Source organism: Hemicordylus capensis, chromosome 6 (assembly GCF_027244095.1).
Source record: "Hemicordylus capensis ecotype Gifberg chromosome 6, rHemCap1.1.pri, whole genome shotgun sequence".
In the NCBI taxonomy this organism is placed as follows: domain Eukaryota; kingdom Metazoa; phylum Chordata; class Lepidosauria; order Squamata; family Cordylidae; genus Hemicordylus; species Hemicordylus capensis.
Genome location: NC_069662.1, coordinates 54,883,565 through 54,907,078, shown reverse-complemented (window position 1 = coordinate 54,907,078; position 23,514 = coordinate 54,883,565). Strand labels below are relative to the sequence as shown.

General features: G+C 44.1%; 1 protein-coding gene across 2 annotated transcripts in view; it reads left to right on the top strand.

The window, feature by feature from the left end:
- Positions 1-23,514, top strand: part of ACE (angiotensin I converting enzyme) — a 74,737-nt gene that overhangs the window by 1,524 nt on the left and 49,699 nt on the right. Inside the window, exons 2-3 of one of the 2 annotated variants that reach the window (XM_053265558.1) lie at positions 15,351-15,518; positions 22,495-22,588. In XM_053265558.1, the coding sequence (XP_053121533.1) occupies positions 15,351-15,518; positions 22,495-22,588 (262 nt within the window). Of the gene's footprint in view, positions 1-15,350; positions 15,519-22,494; positions 22,589-23,514 lie in introns of those variants that run through there. The other variant, XM_053265559.1, reaches the window with a different exon arrangement.

Below are 23,514 nucleotides of genomic sequence, written 5' to 3'. Positions count from 1 at the left end.
GTTGTATTTGGGTTCAACATAACATGTGAATGACTGTACCTGCATACAGATCTATACCACTGTACACAGATTGTTCGAGGGTTGAACATAATGTGGGAATAGGACTATAGTGTATTTCATATGCAAGGTGTTTTTCACTCCTTCTCACAGTTGTGTGGTTAAAGTTCCATTTTACTGATGAAGAAACTGAGAAAAGCAGCCCAAAGCTGCTTAGTGATTCCCTCGATGAGCAGTTATAAAAGCCACCAACTTGTGTGTGCAATTGGCATTCTCCTAACTGCCTCATGTCCCCTATATTTAGGGGACTAACTGGATTGAGTAACGGGGTTGGATAGGGCCATTTACAAACAACCCTGTTTGGGGACAGGGAATTATATAATTTCTTCTTCTGTGTAAACTGTTTTGAGAATGTCTTTTTGTTGAAAAGCAGCATATATAAATATTTGTAGAAGTAATAGTTGTGCTATCTAGTCCTTCTATCCTGCTCCTTCCTGTGAGGCATGAGTCCTTCCTGCTTTTCCCCTCAATACTGGAGTGAGGTATGGTGGAGTAGAGGGCAAAAACAGTGAGCCAAGAAGTTCAGGCAAAGAAAGTCCCTCTTCACTCAGTGGATAACTAAGTTATCTTAACTTGGGAAGCTTCAGTTCATACTGATCATAGCTGCCAGAATGTTAACTGGGACAAGTGACATAGTGTACTGCTAACTGAGCAAAGAAGCACCTTTTAAAAGTAGTGATTCTCTTTATTGATAGGGGGACTGTCCCTATCCTTCCCCAGCACAGCATCCCTCCAGTGGCTGTTGCTGGTGTCTACCTTATGTTTCTTTTTTAGATTGTGATCCTCTTTGGGAATAGGGAACCAGCAGGGAAGTAACTTGCCTCGGGATCAAGAGGTTGCTGGTTCGAACTCCCACTGGTATGTTTGCCAGACTATGGGAAACACCTTTATCGGGCAGCAGCAATATAAGAAGATGCTGCAATGAATTATCTCATACTGCACGGGAGATGGCAATGATAAAGCCCTCCTGTATTCTACCAAAGAAAAACACAGGGCTCTGTTGGTGCCAGGAGTCGACACTGACTCAATGGCACTACTTTACCTTTAAACCACTTTGGGAACTTTTGTTGGAAAGCGGTATATAAATATCTATCGTATTCCTGTATATTACAGGATGTGGCTTTTAGCTCACTTCTCCGCCGGAATGGAGGGTGTGCGTTGACACATCGGTCGGATTCACACCAAAGTCCATGTGAGATATTGGGGAGCACTTCACACAAAATTTGGGCCCGATTTATGTCTGTGGTGAAAATATCCACTTTTTGCATCTGAGTTTTGTTTTGTTTTGTTTTTTGCAAATTCAAACTTGCCGTGAACCCACAGTAAAGCCTGCTGTCTGAGAAAGCTCCTGTTCATTTTTAGGCAGGGAAGTAAAGACATTTTTATCTCAGATGATTTTTAGTGATTTAGTCCCAAACAGAATGGGGGATTGGGTTGTCTTAATTGCTGCTGTGTTAGTGTGTTGTTTCTGTGGTTGTTATAATTAATATTTTTTTACTGCTTTCATGACATTTTTATAATTTCTTAGTTGTTGCATTGTTTGTATTATTGTGTTTTTAATGGGCAGGATTCAGTCTAAATTAATCATGACTAAACACTATTAAAATAAATCCGACCTTTTAGTTATGATTAACTTGTCCCATTAATTTCAAGTCAAGGCTAATTTAGTCTGGATTTCTCCCACTGTTGTTTGTTGCCTTGGACCATTTGGGGAAATAAACTGAGGGAGGAAGGGAGGGAAAGAGGAAGGAAGCAAGGAAGGATCACAAGATGTGATAATGGTTACAAGCCTAGATAGCTTTTTAAAAGTAATTAGAAAAATTCATGAAGAATAGGCTTATTAATGGCCATTAGTCACGGTAAATAAATGGGACCTACATTTAGAGAGGAAGTGCATACCAGTTACTGGGAGATGGAGCAAACCATGTTGCTATCATGCCCTTCTTGTGGGCTTCTCAGAGGAATCTGGATGGCCGTGGTGAGAAAATATATGCTGGACTAGAGGGACCCCAAATATGAGCCAGAAAGATTGGTTTTCGATATTCTTACCAAGCATGCCATGGCACAAGCAAAAGGGAAGTGACGCTGAGTCACATGGCATGTAATCACGGTCTAGTCTGTGGCCTGGATTCTTGCTCTGTGTCTTCTCTTACCACACCACAGCTTGTTTAGATAACTCCTATAAAGTTACCTCTCCAGACAATGGATGGATGGACGTGTAGGAGTAGCAGATGTGGTGGTAGTGAGTGGAGAGAAAGCTTTGCCACTCACTGGAGTTCCAGATTTCACACTCTTCCATTGCAGTTTAATTAATCCAGAGTAGTTCTCCCCTGCTTTCATAGTTCAGTTCTCAAAATTATTAATGCAGATTGAAAACACCATTTGGTACAAAAGTAGATGTTTGAAAGATGAACATTTTCAGGGGGCATAAAACATTAAACAGAGCAGCAGCCTGCTTTGTGAGCTGTGATTGTTGCTTTGCTATTTCTAGCATCAAGGTAAATCCTGGGAGTTTTTGGCTTGGAGATCACTGCCCTAGCCAGTCCTTCTTGCAGTCTCACTTCTTGATAAGTGGCCACAGCAAGGGAGCTACTCCTTTTACTCCTTACAATAAGCAAGGGACAGTAAGCAAGGGACTGTCTTTAATTCAAGCTCAAAAGAAACCTGTTGTATTCTATCCAGTATGTTTTGCTGTCTAGATGTTTGCCCCAGTGGGGCTCCTGTAGAGTAGGGCTGTACATGAACCCAAAAGCATGGTTTGGTTTGAATTTGAACCATTCAATCAATCCAGTTCTGTTCGGAAGCAATACTTGTAAAGGAGAATCCGGTGTGGATTCCCCTTTACAAGTAAAGGGGTGGGGAATCCACTAAAGGACAGTGGGGGAGCAGTGAAAAAGGTTGTTTACGGTTCTTACCAGCTCACCGCCCCCCATACAGCTCAATCACTGGTCGGATCACTCTTTAAATGGGCTGCCCATGTGGCGGTGGCGCAGTTCTGGCATCTGCAGATGCACAGAGGCCAGAACCATGCTGTCACTATGCAGGTGGCCTGTTTAAATAGCGATTCGGCTGAAGGGGGCGGCGGTGGCAAGTGGCAATGGGGAGCAACAAGCGGTGGAGCTGGGGAGTGGCAATGGGGAGCTGGCAAGTGGGGTGGAGCTGGCAAGTGGCAATGGGGAGCTGGTAAGAACCTTCAACAACCTTTCTCATTGCTCCCCCACTGTCAGCCCACTCACCTTCAATATCAAACCGGGGTTGGTCTGGTTTGATCACAGACTGAACCAGCCCCGGTTCAGTTTGTGATCAAGTTGCTGAACCGGCCCAGTTTGATGTGAACTGGTTCAATATCAAACGGTTTGTGCACACACCTACTGTAGAGAGTGTGGGGAGTGGAATCCAGTGTTCTCTCGAATTTTTTTCCATCTGTGTGCGGAATGAGTTTTGTTCTGGGTGGCAGTATCAAGGCAGTGTGCGTGCACATGCAGCCAGAGTGGGATCTTCCTGATTAAACCTGAGCAGGTTCTAAAATTAACTGAGCGGACATTTAATAAGTGTGAGCGCATGTGCATGCGTATGCCTTAGAGGGAACACTGGTGGAGTCAGAAAGGAAAAGGGAGAGAAAGAAGAAGAAAATGGAGTTGTTTTTGAATAAATTCTTAAAAACTTGTTGGGGAAATGATGTTTGGTGTAATGGGTGTTTTAATGGGACAGGAAAGGGCAGGGTTTTCCAAGGAACAAATAAAAGGTGGGCTTTTCTCTCTAGTAGTGGGCACTTTTCTCTCTATAAGACGGAACTTGCAACTAAGTGGTAGTCAAAAACTGCTTTGGACAGAGGGAAGCAGTTTTGTTGAGCAGCGAGAGAGAGTTTGCCTCTCTCTGCTCACAAGCAGGCTCGGACTGGTCCACAGGGCAACAGGGCATATTCCCGGTGTGCCCCAGCCGCGTGGCACCCCTGCTCCCCAACTCCCACCCTTAATTACCTATTCTGCTCAAAACCCAGTGCCCTCCCCACATACATTCCACTGCCCTCTCAGTGCCCCCAGTCCGGCCCTGCTCACAAGTAGCAAAGGATCTGATGCTATAGGAAGCCCAAGATCTGATGCTATAGGAAGCCATGTTCTTGTGTATATGACTGGCAATCAGTTTTCTTTGTACCTTTTCTGTGAGGTATCGGGGACCAACACAACTAGGGACAGGATACTGAGTAGTGTAGAACTGCACCCATCAAAATGTATTTAGGATCAGGGGCTTCTTCCCCACCCGCCCCGTCCCATCCCCAGTTCCAGACTGGTTAATTGCCTAAAGACTCTGCCTTACCCAGTAGTGTGGGGCTTGTGGCACTTGTGTGCTCTGGACCAGATTTAGCACTCCCAAGGGCACAATCCAGCCAATACTGTTGGAGAAAGTTAAGCACATGCTCTCACTGGGAAATCACTGGGACCTCAATGTGATTAACTATGGCTGGATCATGTCCAAAACGAGGTAAAGTAGTCGCCGTCATAATCCTCAGCCACTCGTTAACGACTTTGTTATTTATTTATGAGTGGCTGAGGATTAGGCTGCCCTCCAAGCCCGAGTGAAAATCCTAACATCTGCCCTGGCCTGGTTGTGAAGAAATGTGGTGTTTCATTACCTGGTGGTGGCAGAGGCCAGGTGGAGTTGCCCTCTCTTCCTGACAAACACATGCATATATTTACATTCTAGTGCTTATTCACTGGGATACGTTATATTACATATAAACATTTTAAAGTTACTCGTTAATGAGAATGGAAACTAAATAGCGGTTGGACAGCTGAACAAACAAGAACGTAAGGCAAGAGGCCTAGTTTAGAAGCTTCTGCTTATCTTCCTACTCAGTCTTGCTTCTGAAGAGGGAAGTACATGTTCCTCTCCCTGTATATGTCCTGATGCCAGGTGCAGTTGCTTAATAAGCTGGGGTGTGGCAGTCACCTCAAGTGGTAATTTTGTGTGTGTGTGTGTATGTGTGTGTAGCGGTTGGGGGGCGGATTACAAGTATTCTGTCCTGCTTCTGCTGTGGGTGGTGGCACCCTTTCTACCCGTCTGCCAGCCCATGGTCATTGCCCCTCCCTTTCTACTGCTGCCACCCTGCTGCTACCACCTCTTTTCCCCCTTCTTCCCTTTCTGGGGCGCACTCTGCCTATGATGCCTCCCCAGCACAGGAAGCACTATGATGTCTCCTATATTTCTTCTTCTGGGAGTGGGAATTATGGTGGGTGAGCGGGTGGACCAAGCATGAAACTAGGATGGGAAAGAGAGGAGAAAGAGGAGGGGAAAAGGCAGCAACGGGGGCTCTGTCCCCGCTCTCCAGAAGGGACGAGGGTGAAAAGGGGAGGTTGCCATCTTTAAACCCTGCAGGGAGTGGAGCTGGCTTTGGTGGGGAGGGAGCTGAGGCAAGGCAACATTTAGCACTTCACCTTAGGCATCCACATACCTTGGGCTGCCCCTGTATGAGGCCAGTTTATAGAGGAGCAGCAGCAGCAGCAGCAGCAGCTGGGTTTACAAGATAAGAGATGCAGGTGGAATGTGTAATTCTAGCCTGAGTCTTTGGCTAGCTAGAGGGAAAAGCCTGACTTCAATGAACCACTCACTGAAAAATTAGAAATCACGTGAAATCCTTTATAAATGTCTCCAATCCTATCCCTATTCACACGTTGTGTTCAACACATATACAATTTGTAAACACTATATGCATTTAAAAATCTGTACATAAGTCAGGGGCGGAGCCACCATTGGATCAACGGGTTCAAAGAACCCGGGCCGTTCCCAATCAGGGGCCGTACCTTGCGGCCCCAACACACCCCCTGCATCTGACGTCAGACGCGGGGGTCCTGAGCAGGGGCCGCGCAGCCCCTTCGGGAGTTGAACTCTGACTCCTAAATGGAGCCTCAAGGCTCCGTTCGGGAGCCAGACCACGCCCCCCATCTGACACGGGGGGGCAGGGTCAGTGGGGCCGCCGGCGGTCAGGCTCTGTGCCTGACATAGGTACAGTTCTTTACACATTATGTTGAATGCACTTCCCATCTATACCCTGCATTTGAGAGACCTGTACCCAAGTTTACTTTTGAAATGAATGCAGGTACAGTTATTCACATAAAAACCTGTGTCTGTGGATGGGTGCCTGAACACACATACAGCATAAAGCAGGGATATTCACTATTTTCCAAGTGGGGGCCACTTTGGCAAAAGGTATTCAATGTGAGAGCCATTTCCCAGTGTGCTGAACTCCACACAGTACTGCACTTTTTTCAGTGCTGAGAGGACCCTTTCAGAGAGATGAAGCCCTCTCTTAAGAGCTTATTGGGGAATGCGATGGGGAGGGCGACACTTCCCAGCACTCTGCGCATGCTTTCCAAGATAGTGCAGAGGCTATTAATTCATAATCAGAGGCTCAAGAGGCTCTGTTTCTCTGAACGCTAGCACTGGGCAAAGGGTAGCACTGCACAGTGAAAATGGTCATCTCCACATGGTGCCAGAGAGTCCATGCACAGTATTTAACTTCAGCCAAAGCTTCACACAGGCACAATAAACAATTAGTCAGTGAGCCACACGTAGGATTGATGGGGTCCACCACTACCCCCCAGGCCTTACAATGAACAACACTGGCGTAAAGTCTGTATGGGGCTTTTGTTGAAACCAGATGTGCTGGTCCCACAATGATTCCAGAGTTACCTCTAATAAGTTAAAAATCTTCCCTCATACAAATTGGCAACTGTCTAGTTTACCGCTGTCAGTTCTTACATCCATAGCCGTCTTGAATGTAAATAGCTTATCTCCCTGTTCTGTATTAAATACAAGTGGCTCATGAAGCACAGTCCTGCTGAGTGCAGATAGGGAAGCATACATGACTGTGAGGATGTGGTGGGGAACCTTCTCGGGTGACAGGCTTTATCAGCCAAGCCAGGTAGAAATGACAAGCTAATTCATTGCAAATTCCTCCATCTTGTACTAGTTGGATTGCCTCTCTGTGTTCCCTTAGAGTCTTGGAACCTCTGAACAGCTGTTAAAAGCACTAGAGTAACACAGCTCTTGCATTAGCCTAGGGATGCTACTTCTGCATGGCTGGGAATTAATATGCTGTCAAGTGTAAGTAGAAATAAAGGAACACTTCTTTGCGTATTTTATATACAGCAGAATCTAGTGTTGGAGAGTTTAGCTTTGAGAATAAAAAGTTTCTTTTTTTTAAAAAAAAATGGCAGCCCCCGCCCCTGGCTGCTCCTATGGCTATGAAAGTAAAATGTGGGCAGTGCATGGTGAAAAAGAAGCTGGAGAGAAGGGGCTTACTGCCCTTTATACCTCCTTATTTCTCCCTGTGTCTAAAAGAAGTAAACTAAATTATGCAAAGTAATACCCCACCCTTCAGGGGATGGAGCTGCTCTGGGAAGAGCAGAAGGTTCCAAGTTCCCTCCCTGGCATCTCCAAGATAGGGCTGAGAGAAATTCCTGCCTGCAACCTTGGAGAAGCCGCTGCCAGTCTGTGAAGACAGCACTGAGCTAGATGGACCAGTGGTCTGACTCAGTATATGGCAGCTTCCTGTGTTCCTAGCTAACCCAATATCACCTAACCCAAACATGTTTTGCATACTGCATTTGGGTTGGGGAATTATCTTGTCATAGTGGGATTATTTGGCACAAGAGTATACAAAATTTTGCTTGTGCCTTTAGCTGGTATCCATCCATTCAGTCCTCCTGATTTCCATGGGGTGAAGCTAAAGGAGTTTATGTGCGATCGCTCGCTTGCTTCTGATTGTAAGCGCTTTCTCCCTTGGGACAATGATGGGAAGCTGGCTGTGGGCTTGCCTCAGGAAGCCTGATGGAGTGAGCTGGAAGAAGAGTGTGAAAAGAGGCAGCATAATGAACAGGTCCTAGCCTGGAAGGCGTGATGAAATGAGCTGGTGCTGGGACTGAGCCTTCTTAGCTGTTGTCCCCAGGTTGGGAAAATTCCTGCCTTTGGAGACAGGAAGGTAGGCAGGTGAAAGCCGCTTTCTTTATCTGAGCTTTTGGGTCATGCGAGGACCCTGGTGGCCTTTTTTAGTTACCACTGTTGTAGTGTGTTAACTCTACTCCTGTGCTTCTGTTTTAGCCTGCATTTTGTTGTTGTTATTGGTTTTTGCCAATTCATACATTCTAACAGTTGAAAGAAACTTTGGGGTCCATGTGACGAAAAGCAGTCTAAAAGTATAAAAATAAATAATTAACAGTTGTGGCCAATGAAGGGATGTTCCCCTCATAAAAGATCCTTTCCCCCTCTGATTTTTGCCACAATGTTTTTTGTTTTGTTTTTTAAAGGGGAGTTGTCTCAGTTGTCTCAGTTAGGCAGTCTCTGCCTGGAAGGCAGTTTCAACACACCACAATCAGTTCTTATAAATGACTGTTGTTTTTTTAAAAGAGCATTTTCCTCCAAAAAACCTTTCCCCAAACAAAATGCTATTGGGCTTCCCACACATTCTTTTATGGTATCAGGAATCGCTATAGCCAGAGACAGGATGCTGGATGATGTGGATGTTAACCCAACCTAAAGACCAGTGGAGGAGTTTTCTGTAGGTCCAGCTGCCATATCTGACAGTGCTGTGTTTGCCCCACTGTCCAAGTAACTAATTGAAACAGCATATAAGCACTACAGCTTTCCTAGGCACGAGCCTTAGTATGAGCCAAAGGGCGAGAGTCAAAGAGCTCTTCCCCTGTGGCATGAAACTGTGGTGCGGGAGACAGGAAGAACTGTAGGAATAGCAGCAGGATTGCTGCCCTATCTGTGTTGTTGTTGTTGCTTTGTGGAGTCTATCCCAGATCCACAGCACCTTTTGATTTTATTTTGTCTGTAAATACTGTGGAAGGAGGAGGTTGACACCGTGGTGAGACTGATGGAGTGAAGATAACATGTGTCTTGGAAGGCAGAATGAGATAGACGTGGGAATGTGACTCTGTTGATTCCCAGCTTTTGATACCATCATCCATGGTATCCTTCTAGGTCACCTCTCTGGGTTGGGACTTGGGGGAACTGTTTTATGGTGCTTTCAGGTGGTGCTGGCGGGTGCTTGTTTCACCCCTTAGCCGTTGGCCCGTGGGGTACCACAAAGTTCTTTCCTGTTTCCCATGCTTTTTAACATCTACATTAACCCACTCGAAGAGGTCATCCATAGGTTTGGATTGCAGTGTCATTAGTATGATTATGATACCCAGCTGTATCTATCACTTAAATCTGCCGATGTCCTGAACCAGAGTCTGTAGGCTGTTCTGAGTTTGATGGGGGTGAACAAGGGGAAACTTAATTCAGACAAGACAGAGGTGCTTTGGGTCGGTAAAACTGGTGATCTGAGCAGTGAGGTAAATATGGTCTTGGATGGGGTTGCACTCCCCCTTAAATATAAACTCTGTAGCCTGGGGGTTCTCCTGGCTTTAATGCCATTCTTGGAGATCCAGGTGGCGGTGGTGTCTAGGAGTGCCTTCTGCCAGCTTTGGCTGGTATGCCAGCTGTGTACATACTTGGAGAAACCAGAACTGACCTCCTTCACTCATGCATTGGTCACATCCAGACTGGACTATTGCAATGTTGGACTATTGCAATGGTTCAGAAACTTCCGTTGGTTCAGAATGGTGCTGCAAGGATGCTTGTGGGTGCTAGTTGCTATTAGTGATGTGCATGGTCCGGCCCGGCCCGGCACCGAGGGGGGGTCTCCCTTTAAGGGCGGGGGGGGTAGAACTTACCCCTCCCGCCGCTCTTCCCCCTCCAGCGCTGTAGCGTTAAGTGAAGTTTTTGGGGTGGCAGCGTTCCTGCATGTGACGTAGGCGGCGCGCGCGCGCACGGCGGCAACAGACGCGCACGCACCGCTGCACGCGCATGCGTGCTGCTCTAAGAGTGCTCTTACAACGGCTTTACAAACGACGACAGGGAACGCTCTTACATGGCCTCTGGACTGGTTCGTGCACACCCTTAGTTGCTACACAATATTACACCTATCCTGCAGCAGTTTCACTGGTTACCAGTTTGCTTCCAGGCCAGATTCAAAGTGCTGGTTTTGACCTTTAAAACCTGTCACGGCTTGGGAAGGGGGTACCTTTTGGACTGCATTCACCCATATGAATCTGCCAGGATCCTCAGATCATCCAGCCAAGCCCTTCTTTTGGCCTTGCCATTGATACAAATCTGGTGGGCTTGGACCGGGCTTTCTCAGTAGTGCCTCCCTGTCTTTGGAATGCCCTCCCAGAAGGGCTTCACCAGTCTCCCTCTTTGGTTTGTTTTAAAAAGAACGTAAGAACCTTATTTTTTAAAGAAGCTTTTCAATACTGGCTGTGATTGTCAGTTAGTTTTAATCCTGGCTGTTGTTCTACTTGTCTTATTATCTGTTCTGTCTTTCGCTGTTTTAGGATGATTTATTGTACTTTATTGTCTTTTACTCTTTTGTTCTTCTACACTTCTATAATAGATTTTATGTTTTTATGCTTTTATTGTAAGCCGCCCCAAGCAGCAGTGTGCTGGAAGGGCAGGATATCAATATTTTTACATACATACATACAAATATGAGAGTTGTGAAACTTTTCTCTCTCTCTCCATCAACTGCCTGATGACCCTGAGGGACTTTTGTTTTCCAATGCAGGGTGTAATTTGGTTTACTTTCTAAGTCAGGTGGAGTGATTTGCTCTGCAGTCCCCTTTCTGGTGTTTGCTCTCTGCTTATGGCACACTATAATTTGGATTGTGTAGGCACATCTTTGGGGAGTTGTGGGGTAAATGAATCTGCCACATGGGTTCCTTGGACTTTTCCAGCACTGCACTTTTACTGGACTGTAGATAATGCCTTCATAAAATTGGTAAATCCAGATCTATCTATCTCCCCCCTCTCCAATGGTTTCTGGCATTTGTGGCTGCAGTCCAATAAATCTTCTATTTACTTTGCTTTGGGGTTTGGCTCAGGCACTAAAAACTATTTACAACAACTGGGGAATTAAACTGTTTCCAAGGAATGCAGCCAGTTTTATACCAACTACGACTATGAACTGCTGGTTGACGACACTGCGCTACACCAGCACTCATTACCAAGGGTGGGGATTAAAATAAGTCTATCTGGCCTTGTCAGAGACTGGCAAGAAAGCTACAAATAAAAGACTAATGGACTATAAATCAAACTTTAATGAAGTGCACAGTGACCAGGCACTTAATGTGTTTTCATTCCTTCTACTGTTGCTATAAACAGGCTTCCTTGTTATAAAGTCCACATTTCTAGCCAGCCTTCTTAGTCAGCTGGCAGTACGCAAAGTATTAACACAGCAAACTAATAATAATGGCAGTTATGTCTTGGCTTCTGGAAAGGAAGCTACTTTTGTTCAGGAGTTCACCTTGGTTTCCTCACAGCCAGGGCAAAGCCTCCAATATTCAGGGGTAAGGATGCTTACAGAATTTATGAGCTCTATTACTCGTATGAGTCAACACTCCCTCTATATTTTGAAAGTGATCAGTGTTGTCTGTCCTGATCTGCTTGTGGGAAGGAACAATAGTTGTAGCATCACCCAGATGCAGCAATGGGCACATTCCTGGACCAGTCCCCATCTAAGAATGCCCAGGCTGGCCTGCCTCCAGGCCTCTCCCCCATGGTCCTAAAGACTATATGGTCTGGCAGTTAATCCAGACTCCTCAATCGTGTTGATGAGGCTATACAAGTCAGCCTGACAACTGTATTTTTGTTGATATGAAGCAAATCACAGAAATATGGTCATAAAAAGGGTGTTTCCAGTAGCATCTTTCTCAAAGGCTCAGAATTTAGAGTGATGGTGGTGGTACTTTGATGCCTGATTAGTCTTTAGAACCTCCCCATTATTAGAAGTCCCTGTTTCCTTGTATTGCCACTCAAACATCAAAATGTTCTGCATTCAGCAAGACAAATACTGTAAGTTATAAACTCTATGCAATTTAGGGTTCATACAAATTGGCTTAATATGTAGAATTTCTTGATGCAGAATTTGGACTGTCCTTTTGACACAGTTTGTCTAAATTTCTGACTAGCCTTTCTGCCTGTCATTTTGTACATTTTTGTCTGTAAGTTGCATGCTTCAGTGGATGTTTGCTTTCTCCCATGCTGTGTGATTTATTTGAAATTTACCAGCTGAGCTGCAGCACAGATACATTTCTGAGTCAGTTAGGAGGCCCTTGCATTCTGTAGTGGGATACCTTTCCTTGGCTCTTATTTGCTCTTTAGAGCAATTTTAGTTTGAAGCTGGGAAAGTATTGTCCTATAGCTCTTGGTCAAAGTATGAGATGAGATATAGGGCAATGCTTTCCTTAGTTCAGACTGAAATACCTCCAAGGAGCAAGCCAGGCCCAAGGAAAGGAGTAGCATGGTGAAGTGACTTCCGTGCTGTCCTCATTATCTCATTTTTTGTTATTGTTCTAAAATGTGAAGAGCACATAGCAGAAGGTGGTGACATACATGTAGTCTTGTCAAAGGTTGGCTTTAGAACACTGCAAACCCTAATCACTTGATGAAGACAATTTCTCATGACTTATTTGTGTGTCACTAGACATGACTTTCTTCTTACATTCTTCTTCGTCATGAACCCCACTACCCATTGAGATAATCGGGAGAGATCCTTCTGCAGTTGCCACTGGCTCATCTGGTGGCTACTCGGGGATGGGGCCTTCTCCGTTGCTGCCCCGAAGCTTTGGAATGCGCTTCCTGCTAAAATAAGAGCCTTCCCATTTCTGACAATTAAAAAAAAAATCTTTAAAAAGACTCATCTGTTCACCCAGGCTTTTCATTAAATATTGTTTTACTGTTTTCAAATTAAAACAGTTAAAATAAATGTCAACAAAAAAGTTAAAACATTACAACAATTTAAAATTTTAAAACAATGTTTTAAAACAATGTTAAAACTTAATAGTTTTAACATTGTTTTAAAACATTGTTTTAAAATTTTAAGTTGTAATGTGTTAACTCTTTGCTGTCATTTATTTTAACTAATGTTTTAATTTTTTCTGTTGTTTATTTGCTTTAACTAATGTTTAACTCTTCTGTTGTCATTTATTTTGTTTTGTTGTAAACTGCCCAGAGACGTAAGTTTTGGGCGGTATAAAAATATATAAAATAAAATAAATAATGAATCCCCTTGAATTATTTGGCACATCCCAGAGACACCCAGCATCAACAGAGGTTGTTTCCATATTGTGGCCTTTTATTTTATTTTATTTTATTTTATTTATTTATAACTGCCCCATCCAGAGGCTCTGGGCAGTGTACAACAACTTTAAAAAAAAACATAAAACCCACAATTCACACACAATGCTAAAACAATATAAAAACAATTAAAAAACAATTAAAACAATTTAAAACAAATTAAAATACTTTTTAAAAAACAACACTTTACAAACCTTGGAAGGCCAGGCCAAACAAATAGGTTTTTAGGGCACTCTTAAAGGCCAACAGCGAGCCTAAACTGCAAATATCTGCTGGGAGTGCATTCCATAGACCAGAAGCAGCTACAGAAAAGGCCCCGTTCCGAGTCGCCACCAGAAGTACCGGTGGTAACTGGAGACGGACCTCTCCAGATGACCTCAATTAGCGATGGGGATCATACTGAAGAAGGCACTCTCTTAAGGCGCTCTCTTTTAGTGTTGTGGAGGAAATGTTTTTCCAAAATCAGCAGGAAATGGAATTAAAATAGTGGCTGACATACTGTGCAAGCTTCCATTCACCTTGTAACGAAGCATTTTTATATTTGTACAAGAGTCCTTTTGTGCAAGCACAGTTGTGTGATGGAAAGCCATTATTTCCAATGACCATCCATCACACAGTTGTATCTGCACAATTTCATACATTTGCACAAGAATGCTCTTGCACAGTTGCACAAACACTTTGTTACATGGTAAACAGAAGCTTGCACATTATGAGATCCAATCTTGGACTGTTCTGTCCACAAATGCCCATCCCCATGGCTAGCATCATTTAATAATGTTTGGTCAAAGATGAATCTTTTTTAGCAAATGTCCCCTACAACTTTAATCTGAAACATCCTCATTGTAGATTCTGCCTCTAATTGCATACTGTTCAGTGTAGTGCAGCATTAGTGATGAATTTCCTTTTAATTAGTCAGTCCCTGTTCTCTGTGGAAGGAGGGACTTTAACTCTTGGTTCTTTCTCAATCTTTTTTGTTATCTTCTAAAATAATGCATAATAATAATAATTAATTAATAATATTGAAGAAGCCAATAATTAAACTTTCCCAACTTCCATGGGAAACAGGCACTCTCTGACTAAGGGGCAATTCATCACTAATGCCATGCCATTCTGGACACGAATGATCATCAGAGGCAGAAGTTTCAAAAAATAAAGGTTCTAATTAAAGCCAGAGTAGCCCTAATAAACCTCCATAGCACTTTGTCAGTCCACATAGGACAGGCTGGTACGGCAGTTGCATTTTAAGTGCAGGGGAGATAAATCAGGCCTAGAAAAAGGTGGGAGGACAAGTGCTGATATGGACCTTCTTAAATTCGGAGTCCTCTTCTTTTCAGTTAAATGCAGTATAACCTATATTTAACCTGTATTTCTAAAGGGGGTCATCTTAAATTCAGAGTCCTCTTCAATTTGGATAGATGCGGGTATTTGCTTTTTTATTTCTGATCATGGTAACTGGTGAAAAGGTTGAGAGAGAACTGATTCACTCATCCACTGAAAATGTTTAATTAACAACTTTGCTGTTAACCAATATATTTAAATTTTTCAGTCAGGCAGGAGACAATATCCCTTATATGTGAAATATCTCTTATAAAATTGTATGTTATTATTCATTGTTAGATAGAAAGGCTTTCTCATGAAATCTGAAGCCTAATATTTCCTATTAGAGTAACACACTAGAACCAGAAAACTACTGTTTTAAAAAAGCCAACAACAACTTCAAGTTGCACTAACAGTTCTAAAAATGGGTTTATTAAAACTTTATTGATTAAAGCTTGGAGTCCTAAAAGTCATAAGGAAAAACACCTCCCCATGTCCCATCATTTACTACTGCCATAGCAAACTTTATCTAGGTTAAAAATGGCATCATAGCTCTCTAAAGCGGGGAAGGGGAGCAGAAGGAGGGGGATTACAAATATGTCAGAATAGTCTAAAGTTGCTTGTTTTAGCCTGAAGAAACAGCACCACAAGACTATCATAGCCTCCTCTCCTGGTTTTAAAAGGCTGAGAGATGTCATGCTAGGGCTTTGTTCACTGTCAGTCTGGGAGACTACGTAAGAAGGAGCTGTACTTATGTACCACATGTTTGTCTTTTTCTTCTTCGCTTTTAACAGATAACAGTCTCTATGATGGAGCAGAACTTCACAGAGATTTGGGGAAAGAAAGCAAAAGAGACTTATGGGGATATCTGGAAAAACTTCACTGATCCTCAGCTAAAGAAAATCATTGGTTCCATCCAGACCTTAGGGGCCTCCAACTTACCCATGGACAAGAGGGAACGGGTAGGTACCACTCCAAACAAAAAATCTGAACTGTGATGGTGGCAGGGGTGGGGGGCAGAGAAAGGCATGCCAAGGCTAAAGGAGAGTTGATCCTGGGAGTCGTGACAATACAGCTGTCATGACAGCTATAGATCCTTGCTGATTCTAGCAGAAGGCTGAACTACCAGGAGGAGTCTGAAGAAACATTGGTGGCATTCACAAGAGTGCATTCCATTACATTTCTCTTTAAATTGCTTGGATCCAACATCCATATGCATTAGATCACCTCTTCCTTATGCTCCATATCCCACATTGAAGACATTATCAGCCACACCTCACTGTTGGGAAGCTGAGTATCTACTGAGTAGGACCCAGCACATTATGAGCAGTTGGCCAGCAGTGTAGCAGTCTGCCCTGTTACTGAAGGCAGGTCTATACACCCTCCACTGGAGGAACTCTTACTGCTGTTATTGATCTCAGTCACAGTCTGAAAATCCTGGTAGGATTGGAGGTACTGGCAACATATTGGTGGTCAGGGTGCTAGATCTGGACATGACTCCTCTGAGAGTTTAACAACTTCTTGTGCTGGAGAGGCGGGTCATGGAGACTAAATTCAAGCTGAGGTAGGGCTGCCTGAAAACCCCTTTTCAAGTATGCTCTAGAGAGAAATGCTTCACTTAATAGCACACACTGTCAACTGAGAGAGAGCTCAAATGGTTTATATACCCTTCCACTCATAATCCCTCCTCTGTTCCTGATTTAATTGTTTTGCTGCTAACTCTTTCATAACCATTCTGAGAGATGGATGTAAAATAATTTCACAATGTAGTTTATTTAAAATAGAAAGCAAGGTGGAGTATTAGAGGATTCCTCTGAAATCTGAAGATATAATGATCTGACAATAATTCCTGACCTTTTAAAAATAAAACATCATTGTCTTTATTCAGGGCTAAATTAGACAAGATGTTGGACTGGATCCTTTGTTTCTTTAGACGTTAGCAAATAGTGGCTATGGAAAAGGATCAGATCAAGACAGTGGTGCTAGGGAGGGCAGTTAACTATTTCTCCCAGTGCCATCTTCCTGATGAGAGTTGCCTCTTGAAGTTGTTGTTTGCCTCATTAGGGGAAACTTCTTCTTCTTCTTCTTGTTATTGTTGTTCACATTTTTTTATTCTGCTCTTCCTCCAAGGAGCCCAGAGTGCTGTACTGCATACTTGGGTTCCTCCTCACAACAACCCTGTGAAGTAGGTTAGGCTGAGAGAGAAGTGACTGGCCCAGAGTCACCCAGCTAGTATCATGGCTGAATGGGGATTTGAACTCAGGGCTCCCCAGTCCTAGTCCAGCACTCTAACCACTACACCACGCTGGCTCCTTACATATACACAGTTCACTTATAATACATTCAGACAATTTATTCACTAACAGTGTGGTTGGATCAAGGCAGGGAATCAGAGGGGCTCACAGAGAGGCAAAATGAAAGGAAAGACAAAACATATTGGGGCTGATAGTGAAACTGGGAATAGCTCTCTGGATCTCTCCCCTGCTAGTTTTCTCCCGCAAAATGTTCTCCTGTTTACATCCTTCCTTGAGGCCCCTTCTCTCTGAGCACACACCACTCACTTGTTGCTGAAAATGTTCAAATTCCAACAATGTGGCAGTCCAGCTTCTGCAGATTTCAAAAAATGCAGAGTACGCCTGGTTTTCATTTAAAAAAACAACAACCCCACAGGTACACAAGTTGAGGGATAGTCAGAACCCCCCCCCCCACCTCAGAATCAAAGGGTTTTTAAAAAGAGATTTTATTTATTTATTTATTTATTTATTATTAAAACTTTTATACCGCCCTTCCAAAAGGCTCAGGGCGGTTTACATTAAAACACTTTACATTAAAAAATAATCAGAACAATTTAAAAACAAGTTTTAAAAAGCTGAGAAAGCTTTTCTGGAAAAGTACATCACCTCCCAGTTTCTCCTGCAACCTGGCTTAATGGACAGAGTAGCTCAACTGTATTAGCACATGGTCAATCAGCCAACCTGGGTGATCCCCAAGGACATCACCTGTTGTTTACTATTTGGGACCTGGGATTCTATAGTGAGGAGACATTAACAAAATGGTGGAAGAACACTTACAACTCTTGCCCCTGCTGTTCCACCCAGGGCCTTTGTGGGGGGAGGCAAAGGTGTGTGTGTGTGGGGGGGGGTTGCCCTGGGCCTCACATATGGAGGGTCCCCATCCCAAGTATGGTTCAGTATTTGAAATGACTAGATTGATCTTTTCAATTCGAGGCAGTAAAATGAATCAGTTAAGACATAACCAGAGAATCAAGAGTTATTTCAGTATTTTGGGTTTCCACACGCACTCAGTTTCAGGGACGGATTAATATTTTTGCCACCCATAGTCCGGCAAAGCTTGCCACCTCAGGGATAAGAGTAAGGGGGCTTGGGGGTGTGTGCATAGGCCCGAAATTGCCCGCTCTGTGTCATATTCAAGTGTGGAGCTCTTTCGCCGCCGTTCTCCAGTGCCTGACCTCACCTCCTGTAATGGTTTAGGAGGTGGGTGGCTCCTCCGCCACTACACAGCGGCATTTTTAAAGGTTGAAAAAAATAAATAAATTTCCCTCTATCCCAAGATGCTGCTCCCCAAGATTTGCCACCATAGGCAGTTGCGTATACTGCCTATGCGGTAATCCACCATTGCTCAATTTACTGGGCCTTTGCATTGGTGGTCCTGTTTGACCTGCAAATTTAATCAACATATGGCCCATTAAATCTGTGAGCACTTCTAAATGCCAATTTGAAGCATGTTCAGTGCTTTTTTCAACAGAGGATCTTGTGGCCTGAATGCATGTCGCACATGGTTTTGCTGTGTTGAACATGAAACTCCACTTCCTCTCTCAGCTGCTGCTGCCATGGCTGCCTGAAGTGCTCCCTCTCTCTTCTTCCTCTCTTCTGCTGAGGCTGCACTCCTGCTGCAGTACTCCTCCTCCTCCTCCTCCACTACTACTACTTGTCCTTGGGAAGCCAGGGGCCAGGGCACTGGTGAGGAGGCTAGCACCTGCCAAGATTGCAGACGGCCTGCGTATGTGGACTGTGTATACAGCCCACATCCCTCTGGATTAAATAAAGTGCCCCAGCTTACCGATCCTGGTGCAAAAAACCCTCTTCTTTAGAAAGGCTCATTGATTTGTTCAAGCCTGGCTGATAGCCCAGCTGGAGGGTGTGGCAATTGAATCAACTTCCCTCCCTCTGACAACAAGGCATTCTTATTGGCTCAGCTAAAGCTTTTGGTACGCAGCATTGCCAACTTTGTTTTCCTTTCAAAAATCTCACAAACTTGATGTTCAAAAACGATTTGACAATGGGGAAAAAAACTTCCCTCCCTCTGACAACAAGGCATTCTTATTGGCTCAGCTAAAGCTTTTGGTACGCAGCATTGCCAACTTTGTTTTCCTTTCAAAAATCTCACAAACTTGATGTTCAAAAATGATTTGACAATGGGAAAAAAACCCCCTCCCCATTATGGAGTAGTAATGGAATTATGCCATGAACTAACTAACTTAAACGCATCTTAGAAACACACATTGCAGCTGGGGGAAAGTGCATCACCAATTAGACTTCATGTTTTGGAATTGGAATTGGCTATCTCCACAATTGAGCAACAAAAATAACTGACTCCCTCCCTGCTCCAAACTAAATGGACTCAACTATTCCAATAATTTAGCAGCAAAAACAACTGGCCCTTCAACCCCACTCCACACTTTTGCTGTAAGATGTTATAAAGGCAGTCTAGAGAGTCTGAGAGATTATAATTCTGCAATCAGCTCTGGGTACAGTTACTTCTGACAGACACATTTCCAAAGGAAGTGGGCTTAAGTGCATGGAGGCTTCTGCCACAGCAACTTTATTAGACCTTGGAGTGCCACAGAGTTCTTTGTGGCTTCAAATTTTATTGACCAGCAACTCCCTCTGCCTCTGTTGTATTAACATAAGAACAGCCCTGCTGGATCAGGCCCAAGGCCCATCTAATCCAGCATCCTGTTTCACACAGTGGCCCACCAGATGCCGCTGGAAGCTACAGGCAGGAGTTGAGGGCATGCCCTCTCTCCTACTGTTACTCCCCTGCATCTGGTACTCAGAAGCATCCTTCCTTTGAGGCTGGAGGTGGCCTACAGCCCTCCGACTAGTAGCCGATGATAGACCTCTCCTCCATGTAGTTATCCAAACCCCTCTTAAAGCCATGCAGGTTGTTGGCTGTCACCACATCTTGTGGCAGAGAAGATTATGTATTGTGTGAAAAAGTACTGCTTGTTGGTCCTAGATTTCCTGGCAATCAATTTCATGGGATGACCCCTGGTTCTAGTGTTATGTGAGAGGGAGAAGAAGTTCTGTCTATCCACTTTCTCCACTCCATGCATGATTTTACAGACCTCTATCATGTCTCCCTGTAGTCGTCTTTTTTCTAAACTAAAAAGCCCCAGGTGTTGTAGCCTTGCCTCATAAGAAAGGTGCTCTAGGCCCCTGATCATCTTGGTTGCCCTCTTCTGCACCTTTTCCAGTTCTACAATGTCTTTTTTTCGATGTGGTGACCAGAATTGTACTCAGTACTCCAGGTGTGGCCACATCATAGTTTTGTATAAGGGTATTATAATATTAGCAGTTTTATTTTCAACCCCCTTCCTAATGATCCCTAGCATGGAATTGGCCTTTTTCTCAGCTGCCGCAAATTGAGTCGACACATTCAATGAGCTGTCCACCACGACCCCAAGTTCCCTCTCCTGGTCAGTCACCGACAGCTCAGATCCCATCAGCATATACTTGAAGTTGGGGTTCTTCATCCTAATGTGCATCACTTTACACTTGCCAACATTAACCTTATTTATTTATTTAATGCCCTGCCCAAACTTACGTCTCTGGGTGGCCACTTTACACTTGCCAACACTGAACTGCATTTGCCACTTTGTCACCCACTCACCCAGTTTGGAGAGATCCTTTTGGAGCTGCTCACTATCAGTTCTGGATTTCACTACCCGAAAGAGTTTGGTATCATCTGCAAATCTGGACATCTCGCTGCTTACCCCTACTTCTAGATCATTTATGAATAAATTAAAAAGCCCCAGTCCCAGTACAGATCCCTGGGGAACCCCACTTCTTACTTCCCTCCATTGTGAAAACTCTCCGTTTAGACCTACCCTGTTTCCTGTCTTTCAACCAGTTAGCAATCCACACATGTACTTGTCCCCTTATCCCATGAATGCTAAGTTTCCTCAGGAGTCTTTGATGAGGAACTTTGTCAAAAGCTTTTTGGAAATCCAGGTATACTATGTCAACTGGATCACCTTGATCCGCACACTTGTTGACACTCTCAAAGAACTCCAAAAGGTTGGTGAGGCAAGATTTACCTTTGCGGAAGCCATGCTGGTTCACTCCCAACAGGCCCTGTTCTTCTGTGTGCTTTATAATTTTATCCTTGAGGATGCTTTCCATCAATTTGCCTGGAACTGATGTTAAGCTAACCAGCCTGTAATGTCCCAGATCGCCCCTGGATCCCTTTTTAAAAATCGGTTACATTTGCTACTTTCCAGTCCTCCGGTACAGAGCCCAATTGCAGGGATAAGTTATATATTTTTAGCAAGGAGGTCGGCAATCTCACATTTGAGTTCTTTAAGGAATCCTACTCGTAGATGGATGTCATCTGGCCCTGTCGATTTGTTAGTTTTCAGTTTCTCCAGACAGTTTAGAACATCATCTCGTCACTTCTATCTGACTCAGTTCCTTAGCCCCCATCCCCGAAAAGCCTGGTTCAGGAAAAGATATATGCTCAGTATCCTCTGCTGTGAAGATGGACGCAAAGAACTCATTGAGCTTCTCTGCAACCTCCACATCCTCCTTCATAATCCTTTTCACTCCCTCGTTGTCTAATGGTCCAACTGCCTCCCTGGCAGGTTTCTGTGGCAGAGTCAGAAAATGGAGGCACAAGTTCTGCCCCATTCCTGGCAGCCCTGCCATGTGTGCACCGCACGTGCTAGTGATGCCCCTCGTGCATGATGTCATGTGCACATGTGCCTGGCCCAATCACTGAAGGGCCTGTGCAAGCCCCCTGGAGCATATTCCCAGCTAGGTTTTTTTGGCTGGGTGCATTTATTTCCCTTGCTGGGGGAAGAGAAAGGGAAATAAATGTACCCAGCCAGCAAATTCTGGCTGGGAATGAGCATTATGGATGGCTCGTGTGGGTCATCTGGAGACCAGGCCTTGCTCATGTGCATGTGACAAACGGGAAGGCCCACACAAGCCTTCAGGGCTCATTATTTCACTTCCTCTCCCTCCAAGGAGGGAGAGGAAGGGAAATAAGTGAATCTAGCCAGGAAACACTGGCTGGAAATGAAATAAAGGGCTCACACAGGCCCTTTAGCAATCGGGCCACGCCCCTTTTGCATGTGATGTGATGCACACATGAGCATGGCCCAATCTCTGGAGGGCCCGTGAGAGCCCACCAGAGCCCATTCCCAGCCAGAATTTGCTGGTTGGGTGCATTTATTTCCCCTCCTCTCCCTCCAACAAGGGAGAGATAGGGAAATAAATGCACCTAGTCAGCCAACGCTGTCTGGGAATGAACTCTGGGGGGCACACGCAGCCCTTCCGTGGCTCATGACTGGTTCTTTGAACCCGTCCTTTCAATGGTGGCTCCACCCCTTATGCCATTGTTCTTTCAGTGTAACTTGTCCTGCATTCTGATATTCATGATGAAGAGTTTGGGTCTCTTTCTGATTTATCTAGGCAGAGACACCCAAGAACCCCTTTTTATAATAAAGCACATAATTTCGAATACCACACAATGAGCATATATTTGTAGTAAACTCCCTCTGTGCCATTGCTATTACAATTCAGTTGAGTGTAGACATTATCATAGGATCATAGGGGAGGAGACAGTAGGTATGCAGAAGTGGCAGGTATTAGGCTTTTTCACTCTAACCTGCTTCTTTTCTTTCTCCTTTCTAAGTATAACACCATCTTGAGTGAGATGGACAACATCTACTCCACTGCCAAAGTGTGTCCACCAATTAATAACTCCAGCTGTTGGGCCCTAGAGCCAGGTATGAGCCTTCTTGTTCTTAATGACACAACTCCGCCCCCCCCACCCCCACCCCACATCCTGGGTGTGCCTGCTTACTTCCTGATTTCTTATGGGTATGAGAACTCCCACAGGGTTGTGACATAGGAAACTAAAAGAGAAAGTGATTTCTCAAGAACTAAGGGACAGTATGTTTATTCCTCAAGTATGAAACAAATCTGACTCCAAGAAAATTTTTAAAGTAATAAGAGCTGAAAACTTCAATTAATTTGGAGGCTTCTAAAATATGCTGCACCCTTTTTGAGTTTTAGGAATTTCTTTCACCATCAAATTTATACTCTGCAATGATAAGGGCTAGAAAGGGACGTAGATGTGGTGGCAGTGCCCAAGGATTCAAATATTTTGGAAGCATTGTTACTGGCATACATTGAGAATATTACAAGCTTTCAATTGTCAAGCAATCTAAAATTAATCAATTGCTCAATTTGATAGATAGCAATTAGTGGTATTGAGCTGCTTCCCAGTGTACTAACAGCTACGGTATCGGGAACAGCCTCAAACTGGTAAAAATATCCCCTTCTTCTTTCTGGAATATTGCATGGGATTAAAATTATGTCTCGTAACTTTGGACCTCCCTTTGGATTGTCATTCTTAAAAGCAAATCTTTAACACAAGCAGGTTTTTATAATTATTGTTAGGAAAGTTCTGCAAGGGACAGGTGGATCAGAAGAGGATTGTCTCAGTGAGAGTAAATAGGATGGTGATATTTCAGATATGGGGCAAACACTATATGTGACACTAGCAAGCTCCAAGCATGACCCTCAGGGATATATTTTCAGAAGGCACAGTAGGCTTCAGAAGGAAGGGGAGATTGGTAAAACACACACACACACACACACACACACACACACACACACACACACACACACACACACACACACACACCAT